The 20,298-nt window shown below is 37.9% G+C and overlaps 1 protein-coding gene across 3 annotated transcripts in view; it reads left to right on the plus strand.

Annotated features, from left to right (window-relative positions):
• Positions 1-20,298, plus strand: part of ARC3 (GTP binding protein) — a 306,484-nt gene that overhangs the window by 21,321 nt on the left and 264,865 nt on the right. For all 3 annotated transcript variants that reach the window (XM_089810572.1, XM_089810570.1, XM_089810571.1), the window contains exon 2: positions 9,787-9,863. In XM_089810572.1, the coding sequence (XP_089666698.1) occupies positions 9,787-9,863 (77 nt within the window). The remainder of the gene's footprint in view (positions 1-9,786; positions 9,864-20,298) is intronic.

Raw genomic sequence — 20,298 nt, forward strand, 5'->3', positions numbered from 1 at the left:
TGCAAGGGAAAAACAAACTATGATCAGATTTTCAATTGTATGAACATCTTAAAAAGAAATTGTTAAAATCCAAGTCAGCTCATGATTGTCCAAGTATACTTAGTTGTTAAGTCGAGTGGTGGAATTAAGTACCAGGATGCTCAGTGGTTGGTCAAGGTGTTCCATGTCTATTTCCAGGTAGGGAGGGCCTTTCTTGTTAGAGATTGCGCGGGGATAAGTTAAGGTTCGTAGTTAGGAGGTTAAGCCCCTAACAATGTTTCCCCTCTGCACAAGATGCCAAGACATGCACCAAACAAAGATAAGTTATGCATTCAAACATTCGTTGGCAACATGTATTTTACTTTTATGATGTTTTTACAAATAGAAGATATGATGGATTGATTTTTATCATTGATTTAGTTATTTCCTTTAACGAACACAACTTTTCACGTCAATGTAATTGGTAACCAGTTAGATCGATTGCTCGTCTAACTGATCAAAAATATATCTATATGCAAGAGATAGGTCTATCTGATGGATTGTTATTTTTGTCTTTCAATTATGTGAATATGAGCTTATCTTCTAATTGTAGAAATAAAAAGGAATGATACGGTGGTTTTTGATACCCTAAATGATACAATGGTATTTGATGCCCTAAATGATATAGTGGTATTTGATGGTAATTGACATAACTATTTGTGCCTTAAGTGGTATATGTGGATTAACCTGAGTTTTGCGAATGTTGCCCTAGATAGATTCCGGTTTTGGAATTTAGGGTAAGAAAAACTCATTTTATATTTACCTTTATTGATGATGCTAATTGTTAGTTATGAAATTTCCATTTAACTGATTGTAACCATTAATCTCATTTACATGAACACAATTGTTATAACTGTCTTCTTATGAATATGAAGTAGTAACTGTATTTCTTTGATATGGTAGTTGTTAGTTAAGACCTGAGTATAGAGGATGTTACAGTTATCCTAGAGAATTCTTTTGTGACGACAATTCTGAAGCAATGTGTTTATTTGACTTCCTATTAGCTCCTAACAGGGTTGGAATCTTCCAGTAGGGATTCAAAGTCTCCTAACAGGGATTACATGTAGTGATTGTATGTAATTGGCTCCTAACCGAGCCTTACCCTTTCACGAGGAATATTTATATTAGTAAATCATCTTGTGGGCATCATTCCAACCGGAGTTTTCCCTTTGATCAAGGGTTTACCTAGTTAATAAACTTTGTGTAAGTATGCATGGTTGTCATTTTTTGGTTGTTGCAGATATTGGTTATAAGTTTCAGATTTGATAAAGTTAATTTAAGTTGTTTAAGCACACAATTGATTCACCGCCCGACCCCCTCTTAGTTGTATTGGTGGACTTTACATTCTAACATTTCTAAGGTCAAATTGTAGCTGGAACAAGGATTTCTAATGATTCTAATTCATTTCTTCACAAATTGCTTGGTTTCAACTCCATCTCCTTAACTAGCTTAGCCCAATTTTCATTTTCATCTTAGAAAAACTTGAGTTCCCCATAGGCCAAAATTGCCCAATTTCACTCTTGGACTTTGAGACTTGAAAATGTTACCAACTAGAAGCACCTAAGACCACTACTCCTGCTCAAGCAAAAGAGGGGGTCCCATTCGCAATGGGGTCAACTGTTTTGGTGTGAAAACCTCACAACAATATCCACTTACTAGCACACACCGCAAGAGTAGTGTGCCAATAATCTTAATCAAGTTGTAACCTCTTATATAAGTCTGCTCTTCAACATTGGACATTGATCACCGAGTTTTCTATTCTGTGTAATTGTTTTTCTTTAAATAAAGAACTTAAACTGCCTGCCTCTAAAATATTTGAATATCCAGATCGGATGTTATTATATGCCGGGCATTTAACAAACATGCTGAGTCAGCTCGGGGAAAGAATAATAATTCTGAAAATGCAAGTGCAATGCACCAAACCATTTACTTCAAATCTGTTTGGTAGGCAATCTCCAAACACCCCATTGGAAATAGCTGAAATGAAGAGGAAGAGGGTGGTTGGTTATAGAAACCAAGGACAACCTGAAAATTGTCTCCAATAAACCCATACAGCTTTTATTTCTTGTGCTATCTGGCCCATAAACCCTTGTAGATTGCAAACAACTGGTCTTTTTAATAACATATCAATCTCGATTGTGCAGCTGTAGAAAGATGGCAAAAACAATACCCAAAACCAAAAAGAGCTTTCTCGAAAAAATATGAAATAGAATCTATGATTGAAAGCTCAAATGCAATCTTTGAAAATTGAAATACTTCACCAAAACCTGCAATGAATGGCTTAAGTGCAATCTTTGATTGAGCTACCTATAGTGGTGTCCCTGGATGATCTTTTACAGTTGTAGACATATGAATCTAAGAGAGATTTTGTTTTCAAATATTGAAAATTGTTCAAAAACTCTTGTTTCTCCTCAAGCTCCCTTTTTGTGCGTTCAAGAATAATTATATAATAGTTCTCCAAAAACTTTAAAATTATTCTTCTCAAAACCCATAGACAAACTGTTAAATTTATTATTTTATCAACTTCATTAAATGGGCTAGAAAGCTAAGTAGGCTCAATCTCGGAGGAGACACCATGGGGAAGTGTGCTTGAGTTGGAGTAATACTAGGATGGTGACCTCTCGAGAATGCCCAATGCTTCATTGTATGAGCATCACCTAGATGCAATTAGTGCTAAGTGTTCGATTCATTCTCATGACAGATGGGTTTGTAAGAACCATTACTCGTGAAAAATGGATCAATGAGTTTGACTCAAAAACTAGACAGTTGAATCTTGATAGCAATGTCACAATTTATTAATATCTCCATAGTGGACGTCATTGTTGATATTATTGCTGATTGGAGAGAATTGATTAAAGTAGATTATGCTAAGGATTTGTTGGTGTAATTAAATATTACTGATTACACTTTACTTAAGTTTACTTAGGATAATGCATTTTCATATTAGTTGTCATGTAGACATATAGGAGTTTGAACTTTATTTGAGCACACGTCTCACACCTCGTTTTGTGTGATACACTTTTGTGTTCTTATCCTCTCATTGTTGCACATGCTTTCAGCACAATGGAGGATAATCCACCTTTGGTGGATATGTGCTTAGCTATTGTGCTTATCACTTGCATAACTCCTAGTTATCTTGCATTGCCTATATATTTAGGCACCTCTACATATATCGTATCTCATTATCTCATTTACTATTGATCATCAATGAATCAAGTCATTTGAGGATCATATTATTTTGTCTCTCTTGTGCTACAAATTGAGCTTCTAGATCTTGGCATTTTCTTATAGGATTCTTGGGCATTAGGAATCATAGAAGACACTGTTCATGATGACAAGTACACAATGATCAATGAGTTGATCATTTATAAGGAGAGGATTTATTTGGTGCCTTTTTCATAACTTAAGGTGAACCCTGAAGATATTGTGTCATGTCCCCTATTTGGCTCCAATAGAAGTTATTAAATATACAAAATAGTAAAAATAAAATTAATCATAATATTGAATTAATACATCATAATTCAAATACCGATTAAAAAAAAAAAACATCATATTTCAAATGTAAACAAATATATTAAATCTATTATTATGACATATTATTAATATGATAATATATATAGAGTGATATATTTAAATTACCTATAATATAAATATTTTTCTATATTATAACTTTAAAATATAAATATATATTAATCAACATTTTTTATTAAAATAGAACCGACCAAATGAATAGTTGCAACCTTCTAGCCACACCCATATTCTAGAAAAAATATGGAATGAACAAAGGGGGAGGAGGGAAATAGATACGTCAATCACAGAATTAGATACACGGCAGTTTGAAACAAAAATCAGAGAATATAGACACAGAGATACAAGTCAGTGACCTGGAAAACATCTGAGGAGTCTTAGCCACAAAACACAGTAAGTAGATGTAAAGGAAGGAAACCACAAACCATCTTGAGCGGTCATAGACGATGAGAATAGGCAGCATAGAAGAAGACCGATCTCAAAATAATTCCTCTGAACATTATCAGTGATAAAAATCCTCCAAAATATGATATTGACAAAAGATTATTCAAATTTGTTGCTGCTGTATTTGACGAGAATATTATACTGGTTATTAAGACGATGCTCACAATAACATAATTCAATAGTAAATGTATGATTTGGGAATAGACAGTTGGGAAATATAAGTCCACAAGTTCGCAGATGATAGTATAAGTTAGTAACAACACATATAAGTGGAACTCATGCCTGGAAATATATTAGTAATCTCCTGTGGCTCTCATCGAAATATCATACCAATAGTCTAAAGTCTGAATTACATACTTAGTAAGCCTTTGGGGTCCACGGTTACACTACTATCCGATCTGCAAGAACCATCTCTATTTGTATTTAGTGGAGCCACAGACTTTCATTAGTCATAGACACAGGATCCTAAAGATATTGAATTAATATAAAGAGAAATAAGAAGCCATCACAGTAAGCATTGATACTCAGCATATCACAGCCAACCAACAGAGTTACATACTTATTAGAGGTCATTAGGTACTCGGTAATGGATGATTGTTTCCTCTATAAATAAGGGGAGTGGAACAGAGTAAGAGATTGAATCATTATATAAATCAGAGGGTCTGATTGTACCTAAATAGAATTCCCTTTCTATATTGATAAAGATATATTAGACACCACCCAAAAATAGGGTCATCCAACCAATAATATATTGCCATTTCACAAGAATTAAATAAGCAATCAATTTGGCTTAGTGAATCATTTATAAGGTGCATCATTGTTCTAAAGCATCTCACAAAATTCAGAAGGAGAGCTACTGGTTACTTCATGGAGCCGTCTTGAACAACAAGATGAATCTGTACCATTGAGTTGGTGAATGTTACGTATTGTAACTTAACATCAAAGATAATAATATTATTAATAAGACCAACTATTCTGTATTGTTCTTGGGAATCTTATCAAAGTCTATTTGTTGCCAATTATATGTCTATGAGATTGGACATTGTTTTAAGAGAAAATTCAAAACAATTGTTCCAAGTTCTTAAGTCAGTTAGCAAGGGAACGTAACATATTGAGGACCTTTCAGATGCACCTATGGCTGGTCACCCAAGTTACTTAATGACTTACAAGTAGATCTGGAAGGTATTCACTTGGAAATGACTTAAGATTGAAGTCCTTAAGTATGACAAAAGCAAAATATCAGGGAACTACAAAAGTAACATGTGAGATAGTTTGGCTTCGAAAGATGCTTTGTGACATGCAAAGTTCTCAAGTAGGTCCTTCACCCTTGTATTGTGACAATCAAGGGGTGCTGAAACTTGCCAAGATTTCATTCTTACATGAGCGCACCAAACATTTAGAGCTTCACTGTCATTTCATCTGTAAGCTTGTAGAAGATGGATCAATGTAGTTGCACAATGTTTCAAGTTTCAACTGAGGATAAGATGCAAACATCTCAGGTCTTTGAGCTCAGACAAGTTTGTAAAATTTAGAGGACACCTTGGTGTATTTGATAGAATGACCATTAAGGGAGTATATTATCATAATATTCAGTTTTGTGTCGTACTAATGGTCATTTGTATTATATTAAACAGTTTCCTTTCTTGTAGATAGTTTTGTTCAGTTTCTTTATTAGAAACTTTCCTCCATCATCTCCTTTATATGGAGATTTCTTATATTGATTAATTATCCAACAATAAACTTTTCAAATGTGATTGAATTTTTCCTCTCAATGTTCAAACAATCCTCCTTCAAATCTGATTTTCATACCTATCTACCTTAGTCTGCTCTTAATTCGCTATGGATTTGTGTTTGAATGGAGGAGGTTATGATTTCTTTATTTATATCACTTCAGCTTTGAATTTGCATCCTTTGGTGTATTAGGGTTGACCACAATGCATTTTTTTTTGACTTTTAAATTCTTACTTACCTTTAAGGGAGGAAACCTGATCCCTATGTGAAATTTTGAGCAGAAATGAGAGGGGTTCGTGGATAAATAATATGGAAAATTGAGTGGAAATTAGACATTGTTATGGAATTGGAAGTGGAATTCTGACCAAGTCCTAGAAAAATGGGAGGAATAATAAGGTCCTCGTGTAATAATGAATGGAAAAGCAACCCAAGCCTAGGATTTTGACAAGAATTTGCAATTTTACTTAGAATTCACTTCTCAATTTTTTTATTTTCATTTTCCATTTTCCTTTCCTCATTTGGTGTAAATTTGATCATGTCTTGAAATGTATAGGGGAAATTTGACGTAGACAAGGAATAGTGAGTGGAAATTCACCTAAGAGTGGAAAATTGAAGTCATCATGGACAAAGTCGGTTGAACATCGACCTCCTTATTGAATCTAAAGAGGAACTCTGCTGTAGTCTTGGATTTTCTTTTTAAAAACATAGAATTCCAATATTTATCCAAGGATTTTCATTTCTTTTTGCTTATTTCCTTTCAAGCTTGGAATTTCCCTATTTTTCCAAACTCCACAATATTTCACAATATTGATTTAAATTTTTTTCCACATCTCAATTTCAAGAATTTTAATCTCACTTTTCTTTATCTTTCCGTCTTTTGATCATCATAAAGTAGTCTTTGCACCTCTGACAATGTCTCGTGATTCTCAACACTGTTCAGCTTTCGATTGATTGTGATGGTTCGTATTCCCAAATTGCTTCTCTTTGAATGCTCTTCTCCGTTTTCTAGACTTTTTCGTTGTTTTGGAATTGGTTTCATGCCTAATTGCTTCATTTCCCCACTGATTTCAAGAGTATCAGAGTCACGTCCCATCTTCATGATTCTAGTCCATTCCTGTCCTAGGCATGTGTTTAATATTACTCTTGGCTTAATCTCAGCCTATGCAAGGTGTATTCTTGATTTCCATACACAAAGATAGAATGCAGATCTAAGAAAAAACCTTCGAAACGTGAAATCATTGACAAAACATGGACATAAGCTAATCTAAGGACATAAAAGAAAATTGGGGGTCCTTATCAACAACGGGTTAACTGTGCACAACAAAATGTTTCTAATAACCCTCAGTGGTTACAACTTATTTAAACATCAATTTCTTCCACAATTCACTTTGTTGATATTTCATCAAACACTTGGTGACTAACTCCCATGTAATGAAATTAAATATCCCTTCGATCATTTAGTGTTTGCTTTGGATTTAATTTCACATGAACATCAGCAAGTAGTATGGAATTCTGAAATCATTAGTTTCCTCCACACAAGCAATTCTGAAATTAAAATTATTTTCATTGTGATCAATACTAAAATTTTATTCAATCATGAAGCTGCAAGGAATTACAATATCAGAATAAGGAACCTGATTTGAAACACAATTGAGAATTCCACTAGTGTATGTGGCATTTGAATGCAAGTTAACTCCACAACAGCAAATCACAGCTTCCCTAATTGGTGTTACCCAACCACCACAGTCACGTGGCTGCCAAACTCCAGACGCAGGCCTGAGAAACAATGTGCAGGCCTTTCCCTACAGCTGCCGGCTGCTTTGAAACTACTCACAGGCCTTACAAATGTAAATGCAGGACCCCAGCATTATACCGTAGCCCCTGAATATGAAATACAGGGCTCATAGACTGCTCACAGGGTTGGAAAGAGAGACGCCAGCCACCAAAGAAGAATCACAGGGCCCAAATATAGTCCGATGCTGTCACAGGAGGGTAAACGACAGTCTCACAAATGCACTACAAATTCTCCAATACAGATAGCAGATGTAAATTGATTGAGTGCTACAACAATTCTCTCCAAACCAATTAATTCCTTTCATTAATAATAACTTCTCAGGTACAGTAGGAAACAGCAGAGAAGTAATAACAAAATGACACATCCTCTAAGGGCCAATGATATTCTCCAAAGCAATAGTGGTACAAAAATGGAGATTCAACCAAATCCAATATATAATTAAATCACTATAGCTTAGCAATGATTCAATAGAATTCTCAGCTTGAACCCTTATACTTCAGCAAGGGCATAGAAATAAAATATGGAGACCCTTCACAGGCAACAAAAGCTATCAATCAATTGGATGCCTTTCTTATCAAATGGGCTTATATTTATAATCCCCATAGACACAAAGTTTCCCAAATGCAACTTCACTTAAGAAACTTCAACAACACAACATCATTTTAAAACATTAATATAATAAAGTGCTATTATAATAATGAAATTTTAATAAATAATTAATAAATATCGTGCAATAAATAGCCCCATCCGATGTAGGTGACAACCAATTGCCAGCATTACCATCTGCAGTACCAAATATGGCGATTGTCTGAATTTGACTACCTAAAAATAGTAAGTCCACAATCGAGACTCCCAAATCACCCCATCAGCTCATGAGGGTTGCTATAATGAACTGACTGAATCCACTGCAGGAGCTCGCCAAAAATGGGGACATTACAATGTTGCATCACTTTACCACCCATGCGAAAGTGCTAATTCTTCTTGTGAGTGAATATTAAAATTAGATTTAAAATAATCTATATACTGCATAGGAGTCTATCCTCCCGAAGCAAATATTTTCATATAACTGTAGAATATAATTTTAAATATGTCATTGGATTAGATTTATATGGCGGAAAGGTAAAATGTAAGTTTAGCTGGCCCAACAGTTATTTATCTACTTTTTTATAATTCTATGCAAAGAAAGGCAGATTTGAAATATAGGAAATCTATGTTCTAATTGAGATAAACTTATATTGAATACCTTCAAAGTGAGTGCAGAATCAATTGATTTGGCATCATTTAATAACGCATTAGACTTCAATGTCTCTACAAATGGATGTACGCAAGAAATTACATTTTTATGAATCTTTTCCTTTTTTCAAACCATACAAAACAGAAACAATTTCCATGACAATTTTAAATTGTACATCAGTATTTTTTCTGTTGTTAGCGATGAATATAATACCACATTAAAATATATGTTTACTATATGCAAGCAAAGCAGAGGATCATTCATTTCCTTTGTCTATGAGGATCATTTTCATCATGTAATTCAGGAACCATAACCATTAAAGCTCACCTTTTTCTTAAGTACTGATATTAATGATAATGTGATTCATTACTGCATGTTGGAAAGAAATAACTCATATAATCATGGTATATAGCCGATGGATCAATAAAGAACACCAAGAACAAAACTGCTGGCATATTTACTTCTACTTCTGAATCCCTTGCCTTAGTGTTTGAACTAATCTGGTGGTTCATGCTTATTTACATAGGATTACTTTGAAACCAAGGTGATTGTGGAGAAAATTGAGAGCAATTAATAATAGGCAAATGTGTATGACTACAGTACCTTAATGTTCTGTTCCTTTGTATTTTGTTAGCTTTTAGTTCTCAACGACTGTTTGTATATTTGAACATCTTCCGTTTATTAGATGTGTGGAAGTATAGAATGGGAGTTCCCGTGTTTTGAACATTAAAATGAAATTATTATCATCCTTAGTTTTTTTTAAAACTCTGTCCGTTGTACTTTACAACTCTCAATGTTCGCAAGTAATCTATTCAAATGTTTTTATTTCTTATGTTTCTTTATCATGAAAACCTACTTTCCCAAGGCATCGAGTCTATAAGAAGTATTGTTGGGATGGACGAAACTAGTTTGTGGTAAATAGTAAATACATTTCAATGGTAAAATGAAATTGGGAATATTTTGATCATACTTGCTTCATAAAATTTGATATGAAATATGATTTCATAAAGTATTTTAAATCTGAATTCTGATGCAGGACTACATATTCAGGAGGTTCAGGAAAAGTCCAACGTTTCAGGCAAATTACAGGAAAACCTTCATTTCTTATTGAAGGTATCTTTCTTTTTGATATTTCCAGACTGTACAAAAGAACTGCGAATCTCTGTATTTCTATAAAGATCATTTTGTTTTTATATGCTTATGTTTCATCCTAAATTACTCACAGACTTTAAATTGGACTTGTCTTTTCTATGATCATCATTAGCATGGTAAGTAACTATTTATATTTGTGGATGCTGTCAAGCCATGATTCTATTGATTAAAAGAGTATTTCCACACCAATACATTGAATGGGAAATGGAAGGCGCTTAAAATCTTTTTCCGTTTTAAGTGCCACTTCACAAGGCTTGGTTCAAATTGTTTTCAGTTTTTGCAGGTCTAGAAAAATATTCAAGGCTTACTAGTTACTTCTTCATTGTATCGACAAAATGTATAGGATGTACTTTATGACATAGTTATTACATTTTTTGTTAAGAAAATGAAGTAATGAGTTTTCATTTCTTTGAACCTTTAACTAATTTTGAATCATTTAAACAAAGTTCTGTTGATTGCTGGTTTTCAAATGGCTACTTTATTAATATTTTCTGTTGTAATTTTCACCAAGGCAGATAAGTGTCTGCATACTCATAATTACCTTAAAGTATTCAAGAAGGTGAGAAATCGACAACACCACCAAATATTAGCTGCACCTCTTTTGAGTGCCTTCGCAAGGATGTCTACAGCCTTTGCTTGCTTGTTCTTGACGAAGGAGAATCCACTGGTGTAGGGCGATCCAACATTATCCATAAATAATTGTATTTTATTTTCTATTCAAATTAGGTGATTAAAGATAAATGCAAGCATTGATAGGTCTCCATGTGTTTACCGTATGGGGTAAATAGTTTAATGCATACAGACAAAGGACAAGAACATGTAATGCAGTAGTACTCCTTTTATTATTTGCATATATGCCGAAGAGATTACATAGTGCTTACAATGATGATTACAATGATCTCGGATGGTGTACATATATCTTCCCAAAGAACCTTCCCGAAGAGCCCGTCAGCTACATAACAATTACTAACTAAATGCTAATCTATCCGTCGGCTGTTTTATAATTTTACTGACAACATCATTCCCCCCAAAAAGAAAAGTCATCTCCGGACGACAATTACAAAATATCCAAGACAGATTAACAAAACGTGATACATTAACTGATTAACTATAACAAGATAGATATGTTTCCGTCACACCACTTTCATATTTGTTCCGTGCTTGCATCAAATTGGTCTCGAAAATACATTGCATCTGCAGCCTTTGCTATCACAATACTGTTTCCTTAGCTGACCTTGATAGCCATCCGTGCCGCTTTCTCTGCTTCCAACTCCTGGGTACACTGAGCTAAGTGTCGTTGAACTGCCTTCAACCGGATGACTAGCTCCTCCCGAGCTCTCTATGCATCCACCAAGATAGCTTCATGTCCAACACCTACTCCAAGTGCCTCAAAGTGTATCACCCCTCTTGAAAGGCTTGCTCTAGTGCTCTCTCTACCTCTGGTACACAGACACTCCATGCCTGCAGCAGCTCCAAGTCTTATCAACTGGTCATACTTCCCATGATTGATAACGGAAGTGACTGGGGGTCTAGGGGGCATCGCCCCTAGTGGGGTCGAGCGACAGTGCCCTTGTCGTCAAGACCAAATTAGCACTCTCAAACCCACACAAAACTCCATGGAACACACCTTTTTTGTGATTTTCTTCCAATCCCACACTGTTTCTGGCAACCACTTATGTTTTACTACTTGTTTATGTCTTTCCCTTCCCTTTGGCATCATGCGTTATTCATTTTGAACATTTTTTATTTGTTGTTTTTATTTTATTTTAGCTGTAGAGTCTTCCTCTAAGTTTTTCTTCCACTGCCTCTTTCCTATAGACTCCATTTATTCTTCTGCTTAATTAGGTTAGTTATCCTTCTGTGCACACAAATTCTTCTCCTTCCCTGGTGTCTGTATGGATCTGTACGACCCTTCTTCAAAGCTACCTACACTATATGGCTTATAATATTGGTCTGGACCTTTCTACATTGGCCGTATGTACTTTTCCCTCCAATGTTGCTGTACGGTCTCTCAAGGCAATTCTTTCTAGCTGTATTCTTTAGCAACTCAATATTTCATTCCGTAGTCCAATTCCAGGCTGTACGGAAATAGGCATGTTGCGTTCTCCTGAGGCCATATGGCCTTCACCAATATTTCTTTGGTGGTTAGTTTTTCTTCCTTTAATCATACGGTTAACTTTTTATAATGCTTGGATTCTTATCATTAGTCTGTGCAGCTTCCGTACGGCCTCTTGCTTTAATTTTGCTAGCATACACTTGCTGATATCGTACACCGTATGGTTAATGCGTATGGCCTTGCTTTGAACTTCCTGACTTTACAACGTACGATTTGCATGCAGCTTCTGAAGGTCCACTCTCCCCTCGACCCATACACCATATGGTTGGTATGTGTCTCACCTTTTGCTAGTACTGTGCACCATACGGTTGTTGCGTACGACTTTTTGTGCTTTGACTTGCTGCTACTATACACCATACGGTCAGTGAGCAAGCCTTCCTCTTCACCCTATACCGTACGGTATCTGCCTTGGGTTGTCTTGCTGTAGTACGCTCTTTGTTTTTCGTCTCCGTTCCTTGCCTCCGTACATCGTATGGTTCACCAATTTTAACCATTGTCTTTGTAGCTGTACGGTGGCTTTCAGCTTTGCTGAAGTTGCCGTACAATGACTTCAATTTTCTTTTTTCCCTCAATTATTTTTTCAAAATTTTTTTTGAAACTACTGCTCATTGTTTGTCGACGGAGGACTATTCCCTTCATGATAGATTTTTAACTTTGACCCATTCACTGTCTCCGGTACTTCCTTCCCATTGAGCGTCCATAACTTCATCGCCCCGTTATTACCAACTTCTCGTATCTTGTATGGTCCTACCCATTTGACTTTGAACTTTCCAGGTTTGATTTCATTCTGCCTGTTATACTTCAACCCTAATTGGCCCAATTGAAACCTATTTAATTCTAGGTGTTTATCATGCTATGCTTTGCGCCTGTGCTCTGTCACCTCTGTGGCCCATTGTGCCTGCAATCATCGCTTATCAAGTTTATTTAAGTAACACGATCTCTCCCTCAGGTTTTTCATATCGCCCAGTTTGTTCTTGAAATTTGGTACCATGAATTCTGTCGGCTGCCACTCCTTGCCGTCAATAATTGTATTCTTGATTTTAGAACTTTCGCTTCGTACTGCTAAAGCTTTTATTAAACCCTTCCTCTTTGTTTCGACTCTGAACTTTTCAGGTTTGATTTCATTCCGCTTGTTATACTTCAACACTAATTGGCCCAATTGAAACTTATTTAATTTTAGATGTTTATCATGCCATGCTTTGCGCCTGTTCTGTGTCACCTCTGTGGCCCATTGTGCCTGCAATCGTCGCTCATCAAGTTTATTTAAGTAACTCGATCTCTCCCTCAAGTTTTTCATATCGTCCAGTTTGTTCTCGAAATTCGGTACCATGAATTCTGTCAGTATTCTTGATGTTAGAACTTTCACTCCGTACTGCTGAAGCTTTTATTAAACCCTTCCTCTTTGTTTCGATTCTAAGCTTTCCAGGTTTGATTTCATTCTGCCTGTTATACTTCAACACTAATTGGCCTAATTGAAACTTATTTAATTTTAGGTGTTTATCATGCCATGCTTTGCGCCTGTTCTGTGTCACCTCTGTGGCCCATTGTGCCTGCAATCGTCACTCATCAAGTTTATTTAAGTAACACGATCTCTCCCTTAGGTTTTCCATATCGCCCAGTTTGTTCTCGAAATTCGGTACCATAGATTCTGTCGGCTGCCACTCCTTGCCGTCAATAATTGTATTCTTGATTTTAGAACTTTCGCTCCGTACTGCTAAAGTTTTTATTAAACCCTTCCTCTTTGTTTCCTGTGCAGACCGTATGTGTTTTCTTTGCTGCCAACACCTTTTTACTATACCTGCGGTTCGATGTAACATTTTCTTTTTGCGCGGTCCGTTTATTGTGTACCGTACGGTGGAATATTTTTTTTTTTTTGGGTCTGTACTATATGTTCTTCCCTTCAACTTTTGTCGTAACCGCCTTTCCTTCTTCCGCTTCTTTGTACTGCTTTGAACATTCATTTCCCTCTTTTTTCTCACCTTTGTCGACCCTTAACATATTATAGCTCAGAAAGAGCTCGTAATCCTCCATTTGCCAATGGAAAAGGTCGTTTACCAAATCCAAATCATCGTCCGTCGATCCACCTTCCAACCGTAGGACTCCTTCCTCATTGGGTTCCAATCGTTGCTTTTCTTTAGCCTCTTCTTCAGAATTAGATGATACGGATTCTTCGCCCACCATTTGTGTGTGTAGATCAATAATGAATCGTTGTCCCCTGCTTTCCATTGATGGTGTATTCTTCTTCCAGTCATGCTTAACCCTTGCTTGTACAAGCCATCCCCAACCCAAAATGGCGTCATATCCTTTCCTCTTCAGCCGGATGACGATGAAGTCGAGTAGGAATGGTTGTGTTCCAATAGTCACTGGTTGTGCCGTTAGTATTCCCAACGGTTTGATCGTGTGTTGGTTTGTCGGGAGCAACTCGAATGTAGGTGGCCACAACGTCGTCTGTCCCAACTTCTTTTAGGTATCTTTTGGTAGGACGTTTACCCTTGAACCTCTGTCCACAATTGTGTCTGAAAGGACCGTTCCTAATATACCCATCTCTACGACTGTTGGATGCTGTTTGGACGTGAGGGCTAACAACATTGGGTCCGCTGCACTTGCTTCGCTTTCCTTTTCCCTTCCTTGTTCTCCTGGTAGTTTAGTAGTCGGGGCTATGTTTGTGAGTGTTGTCTGTAGTTGAGGCATTGTGAGGATCAGATGATTTAACTTGACTGGTATTTCAGTTTGTAATATTTTCCGTATGATGTTTTGTTTTGCACAGTTCCTTGTTGAGGTACTGGTAGTGTCTTTCAATTGTGATTTCTCTGCCTGCATTGCTTTCTCAATTTCTGCCCGCACTTCTTCCAATGTCTTCTTTTCTTCCGTCGGGTCGGGGTATAGTTTTGCTTGTTTACGGGTGATTGCTAAGACTTCTTCGTCTGCGCTAATGGTGATCAGATTCACTCTTGATTTTCGGCACTTGGCATCTTCATGATCTCCAGGACCGCACCATCGGCATAACAACTTTGGTGTATTCACTGATGTACAGTTTTGTGCAAAGTGGCCCCACAAATTGCATGCTCAGCATTGAACCATCAAGCGGCCGTTTGCATCGTATTGAATTCGGCTGTGGCCCCCATTATTATTGTTGGTATTGTTATTGGTATTGTTGTTTTGCCCTCTTTTATTATTTCTGTACCCACCCGAAGTGGCACCATCAGTACTGGTGTTTTCATTCCCTCCTGATGCGGAAGCCTCATGTATTAGGAGCACTTGTTGATGTCCTCTTGTTTTCATATTGAAGGGGCATTCTTTTGTGGAATGTCCCATAATTTGGCTGATCTCACAAAACCGGTTCTTCGGATAGGATCCCTTCGTGTGACCTTTTGTCTTGCATTTTGTGCACCATAGCTCGTTTCCTTTTGTCTCTTTCTGCATATTCTTAAATTCCTTCATCATTCTGATCATATCCTTTTGGAGAGCTCGGACCTTCTTGCTGCCCTTTTCATTACCACTGCTATCTTCTTCCGAAGATACGTCATCTGAGTCAGATGAGCTATTTTTTTTTTTTTTTCTTTTTCGTTTTCTGTTCACTCTCTAAGTCCATCACCCGATTGTATGCTTTGGTGTATGATGATGGCGGCACAATCTTCATTTTCTTCCTTAACTCCGAGCGTAGTCCTTCAATGAACCATCTCTTTTTCAGCCCATTTGCCGGCTTACTTTCTATTTTATTTATTAATTCTTTTAATTTTTTGGCATATACACAGATTGTTTCATTTTTCCCTCGCTTTGTGGTGTAGATTTTTGCTACGATCTCATTGTCATTTCGCAGCAATTGAAATTCGGTGATAAACTCCTTTTTAACTGTTGCTCAGGAAGTTAATTTTTGGGGATCCACGTCGGCAAACCAATCAATTGCTACACCCCTTAGGGTTGCTGAAAATTGTTGGACCCATTCATCCGTGTCAGTTACACCATTCGTCGTCCAAATTGTTTCGCATGTCTTACAGTGTTTGATTGGATCGACCGTTCCATCACCATCAAACTTTGGCAATTTTTCCTTTGGTCCAGCCATTACTATTCAAGTTGGAGGTACTTGTGTGCCCATGATGTTTTGCACTTCTACGTTGTTTTGCACACTTGCGCTGTTCTGCACTCCCGCGCTTTGCTGCACACCCACGATGTTCTGCACACCCACGCTGTTCTGCACACCTGCACTATTCTGAACACCTGCGTTGTTTCAGACAGTCGTCTTATTTCTAATAGCCGCGTTACTTGGTGAAAAAAGGTTTTCCTCAAGTGAAGTTATCCGTTTTGGAAGTGTATCGCGGACAAAGAGTTCACTCCACGCTCATGCTCCTTTGGCACTTTGAGCCATGCGAGTTAATTCCCTTCTGTTTGGATTCTCTTCCCTTGGCATATGTAGGTTAAAAAATTCGTCCCTTGTTTCTTCCACCAAATCCAAGCGCTGTCGAGTCTCTTTCAACAATTCCTTAGTGCTTTGGTGTCTGTCAGCAATCTGCTGAAACCTCCGTCTACACTCGGCCTGTTGTGCCAAAATTAAAATTTCTTGTGCGGTGCATATTTTATCTTTTTCCTTTAGCTTGTTCTTATTTTTGTTCAGCTGATTCGGCATTAATCTTCATTTCTTTGCCTTCGTTCCAAATCCATGGGGCGACGGTGCCAAATGTTTACCGTATGGGGTAAATATTTAATGCATACAGACAATGGACAAGAACATGTAATGCAATAGTACTCTTTTTATATTTCACATATATGCCGAAGAGATTACATAGTGCTTACAATGATGATTACAATGATCTCGGATGGTGTATATATATCTTCCCGAATAACCTTCCCCAAGGGGCCTATCGGCTACATAACAATTACCGACTACATGCTAATCAATCCGTCGGCTGTTTTATAATTTTACTGACACACCATGTACCTAGGAAAGTGTCGAAGAGGATAGGGGATTGAAAATATTTAATATTTTTGGCCTATGTCTAAAGGCAATTGTAATTTGCAAGGACACATTTTCCTATTGTTTATGTCATCGGTAAATATTGTGTAGCCGACAGGTTGATGCCGTCGGTAAGTGTTATGTAGTCGACGGGCCCCTTCGGAAAGGTTCTTGTTATGTAGCCGACGGAACCCTTCGAGAAGGTTCTTCAGAAAGTATATATACACCCTCCGAGATCATTGTAATCATCATCAGAAGCATAATATAATGTTTTTGGCATATGCGAATAATAAAAGGAGTACTGCTGTTCTTGTCTATTGTCTGTGTGCATTAATCTATTTACCCCATGTGGTAAACATTTGGCGCCGTTGCCCGATGAACTTGGAATGAAGACTAATGCCAAATCAGCTTGACGAGGATAGAAATAAGATAAAGGGAAAAGACAGAATACACACCGCACAAGAAAATTTAATTTTTGGCACAACAGGTTGAGCGCAGATGGAGGTTTCAGCGCATTGTCGACAAACACTGAGGCACCGAGGAATTGTTGAAGGAAACTTGATAGCGGGTGGAATTGGTGAAAGAAGCAAGGGAGGAATTTTTTAACTTGTATTTGCTGAGGGAAGAGATTCTAGACGGAAGAGAATTAACTCGCACAGCTGGGAGTGCTGAGGCAGCATGAGCGTGGAGTGAACTCTTCGTCCGTGATACACTTCCGGAACGGACAAGTTCGCTTAACGAAGAGCCTTCTTCACCAAACAATGCAGCTGTTGGGAATAAGACGTTTGCCCGAAACAACGCCAGTGTCGGAGTTCAGAGCGTTGGTGTTAGGATACAAAGCGTTGGTGTTAGGATACAAAGCGTTGGTACCAGAGAGTAGAGCGTTGGTGCCAAAATACAAAGCATTGGTGCCAAAATACAAAGCATTGGTACCGGAGAGCAGAGCGTTGGTGTCAGTATACAAAGCGTCGAGGTTGGAGTGCAGAATAGTGCCAGTGTCGCAATGCTGACCAACGCCCATACACAAAATCAAGTAATAATGACAGGACCAAAGGAGAAGTTGCCAAAGTTTGATTGTGATGGAACGACCGATCCAATCAGACACTGTAAGATATGCGAAACAATTTGGAGGGCGAATGGCATAACGAATACCAATGAATGGGTCCGATAATTTTTGGCAACCCTAAGGGGGGTAGCAATTGATTGGTTCGCCGGTACGGATTCCCAAAAATTAACCAATTGGGACAACGTTAAGGAGTTTACCACCGAATTTCAACTATTGCACGACGACAATGATATATCGTAGCAGAGATATACAACACGAAGCAAGGCAAAAATGAAATAGTTCGAGTATATGCCAGAAAATTAAAAGACTTAATAAACAAGATGGAAAGTAAGCCAATAGATGGGCTGCAAAAGAGATGGTTCATTGAAGGACTACACTCGAAGTTACGAAAGAAGATGAGGATTGTGCCGCCATCGTCATATACTGAAGCATTCGATCGGGCGATGAACTTGGAAAGTGAGCAGAAAATAAAAAAGAAGAGTAGCTCATCCAAGTCAGATGACGATGCGTCTTCGGAAGAAGAGAGTAGCGATGACGAAAAGGGTAGCAAGAAGGTCCAAGCCCTCCAGAAGGATATGATCCGAATGATGAAGGAATTTAAGAACATGCAAAAAGAGATGAATGGAAATGACCTATGGTGCACAGAATGTAAGACAAAAGGTCACACGAAGGGATCTTGTCCAAAGAACTAGTTCTGCAAGATTTGCCAGATCATGGGACATTCCACAAAAGAATGCCCCTATAATATGAAAACAAGAAGACCTCAACAAGTGCTCCTAAGCCAGGAGGCTTCCGCGTTAAGAGGGAGCGGAAACAGTAGTAATGAGGGTACCACGTCAGGAGGATATATAAATAATAGGCGAGGGCAAAACAACAACAATACCAACAATAACAATGGAAACCGCAACCGAATTCAGTATGATGCGAATGACCGCCCGATGGTACAATGCTGAGCATGCAATTTGTGGGTCCACTTTGCTCGAGACTGTACCACAACAAACACAGCGAAGCTGTTATGCAGATGGTGCGGTCTTGGAGATCATGAAGATGCCAAGTGCCCACAATCAGGAGTGAATCTGATCACCATCAGGATGGATGAAGAGGAGGTTCTGGCAATCACACGGAGGCAAGCAAAACTGTACCCAACTCGACGGAGTAAAAGAAGAGATTAGAGGAATCACGGGTGGAAATTGAGAAGGTAACGCAGGCGGACAAAGCACACTTGAAGGACACTACTGGTACCTCAGCAAGAAATTGTGCGGAACAGAACATCATACGACAAATATTACAAACCGAAGTACCAGTCAAGATAAATGATCTACTGCTCACAATGCATCAACTTTGAACGACACTCACAAATATCGCTCTAGCTACTAATTTATTAGGAGAACAAGGAAGGGATAAGGAAAGTGGAGCACGTGTAGAGGACTCGATGCTGCTAGCCCTAACATTCGAACATCATCCGACGGTTGTCGAGATGAGAATTTTGGGAATTGTTCTGACAGACACAATTGTGGATGGAGGGTCCGGTGTGAATGTGTTACCGGAGGACACTTGGAAGAGGTTGGGACAGTCGACATTGTGGCCACCTACATTCCAGTTGCTAACTGCGGACCAACACAGCATCAAACCTCTCGACGTCCTGATGGTACAATTAGTGACGATTGGAACACAACTGTTCCTGCTCGACTTCGTTGTCATCCTGCTGAAGAGGAGAGGATATGATGCTATTCTGGGCCGTGGATGATTCGTGCAAGCGAAGGTCAAGCATGACTGGAAGAAAAATACATTATTACTGGAAAGCAAAGGGAGGAAATTCATTATTGATTTGCACAAGCAAATGGTGGGCAAGGAAGTGCTCTCATTTGATTCCAAAGACGAGGATGAAGGAAAGCAGCGAATGGAACTAGAACCAGAAGAAGTCCTACGATTGGAAAGAGGATCGACAAATGATAATTTGGATTTGGTGAATGGATTATTTCACTGTCAGATGGAGGATTACGAGCTATTCGGAAGTTGCAACATGCTCATGATAGAGGAAGGGCACAGCGGAGACGGATTCCCAAAAGAGTTCATGGAAATAAAAGGAGAGGCACCACTGGATGAAACACTTGTGCATGTATTTGGTGACGGGAAGCCGATAAAATATGATGAAGCTATAATACAAACCATGAATTTGGGTGATGAGGCCGAACCAAAAAACATATTGGTAGGTGATAATTGGAATCCAGTACTAAAAGCAGTGGCATTTAAAATATTTCTG

Source organism: Cupressus sempervirens, chromosome 11 (genome assembly GCF_028749045.1).
Source record: "Cupressus sempervirens isolate cs-2001-9-10 chromosome 11, ASM2874904v1, whole genome shotgun sequence".
Classification (NCBI taxonomy): domain Eukaryota; kingdom Viridiplantae; phylum Streptophyta; class Pinopsida; order Cupressales; family Cupressaceae; genus Cupressus; species Cupressus sempervirens.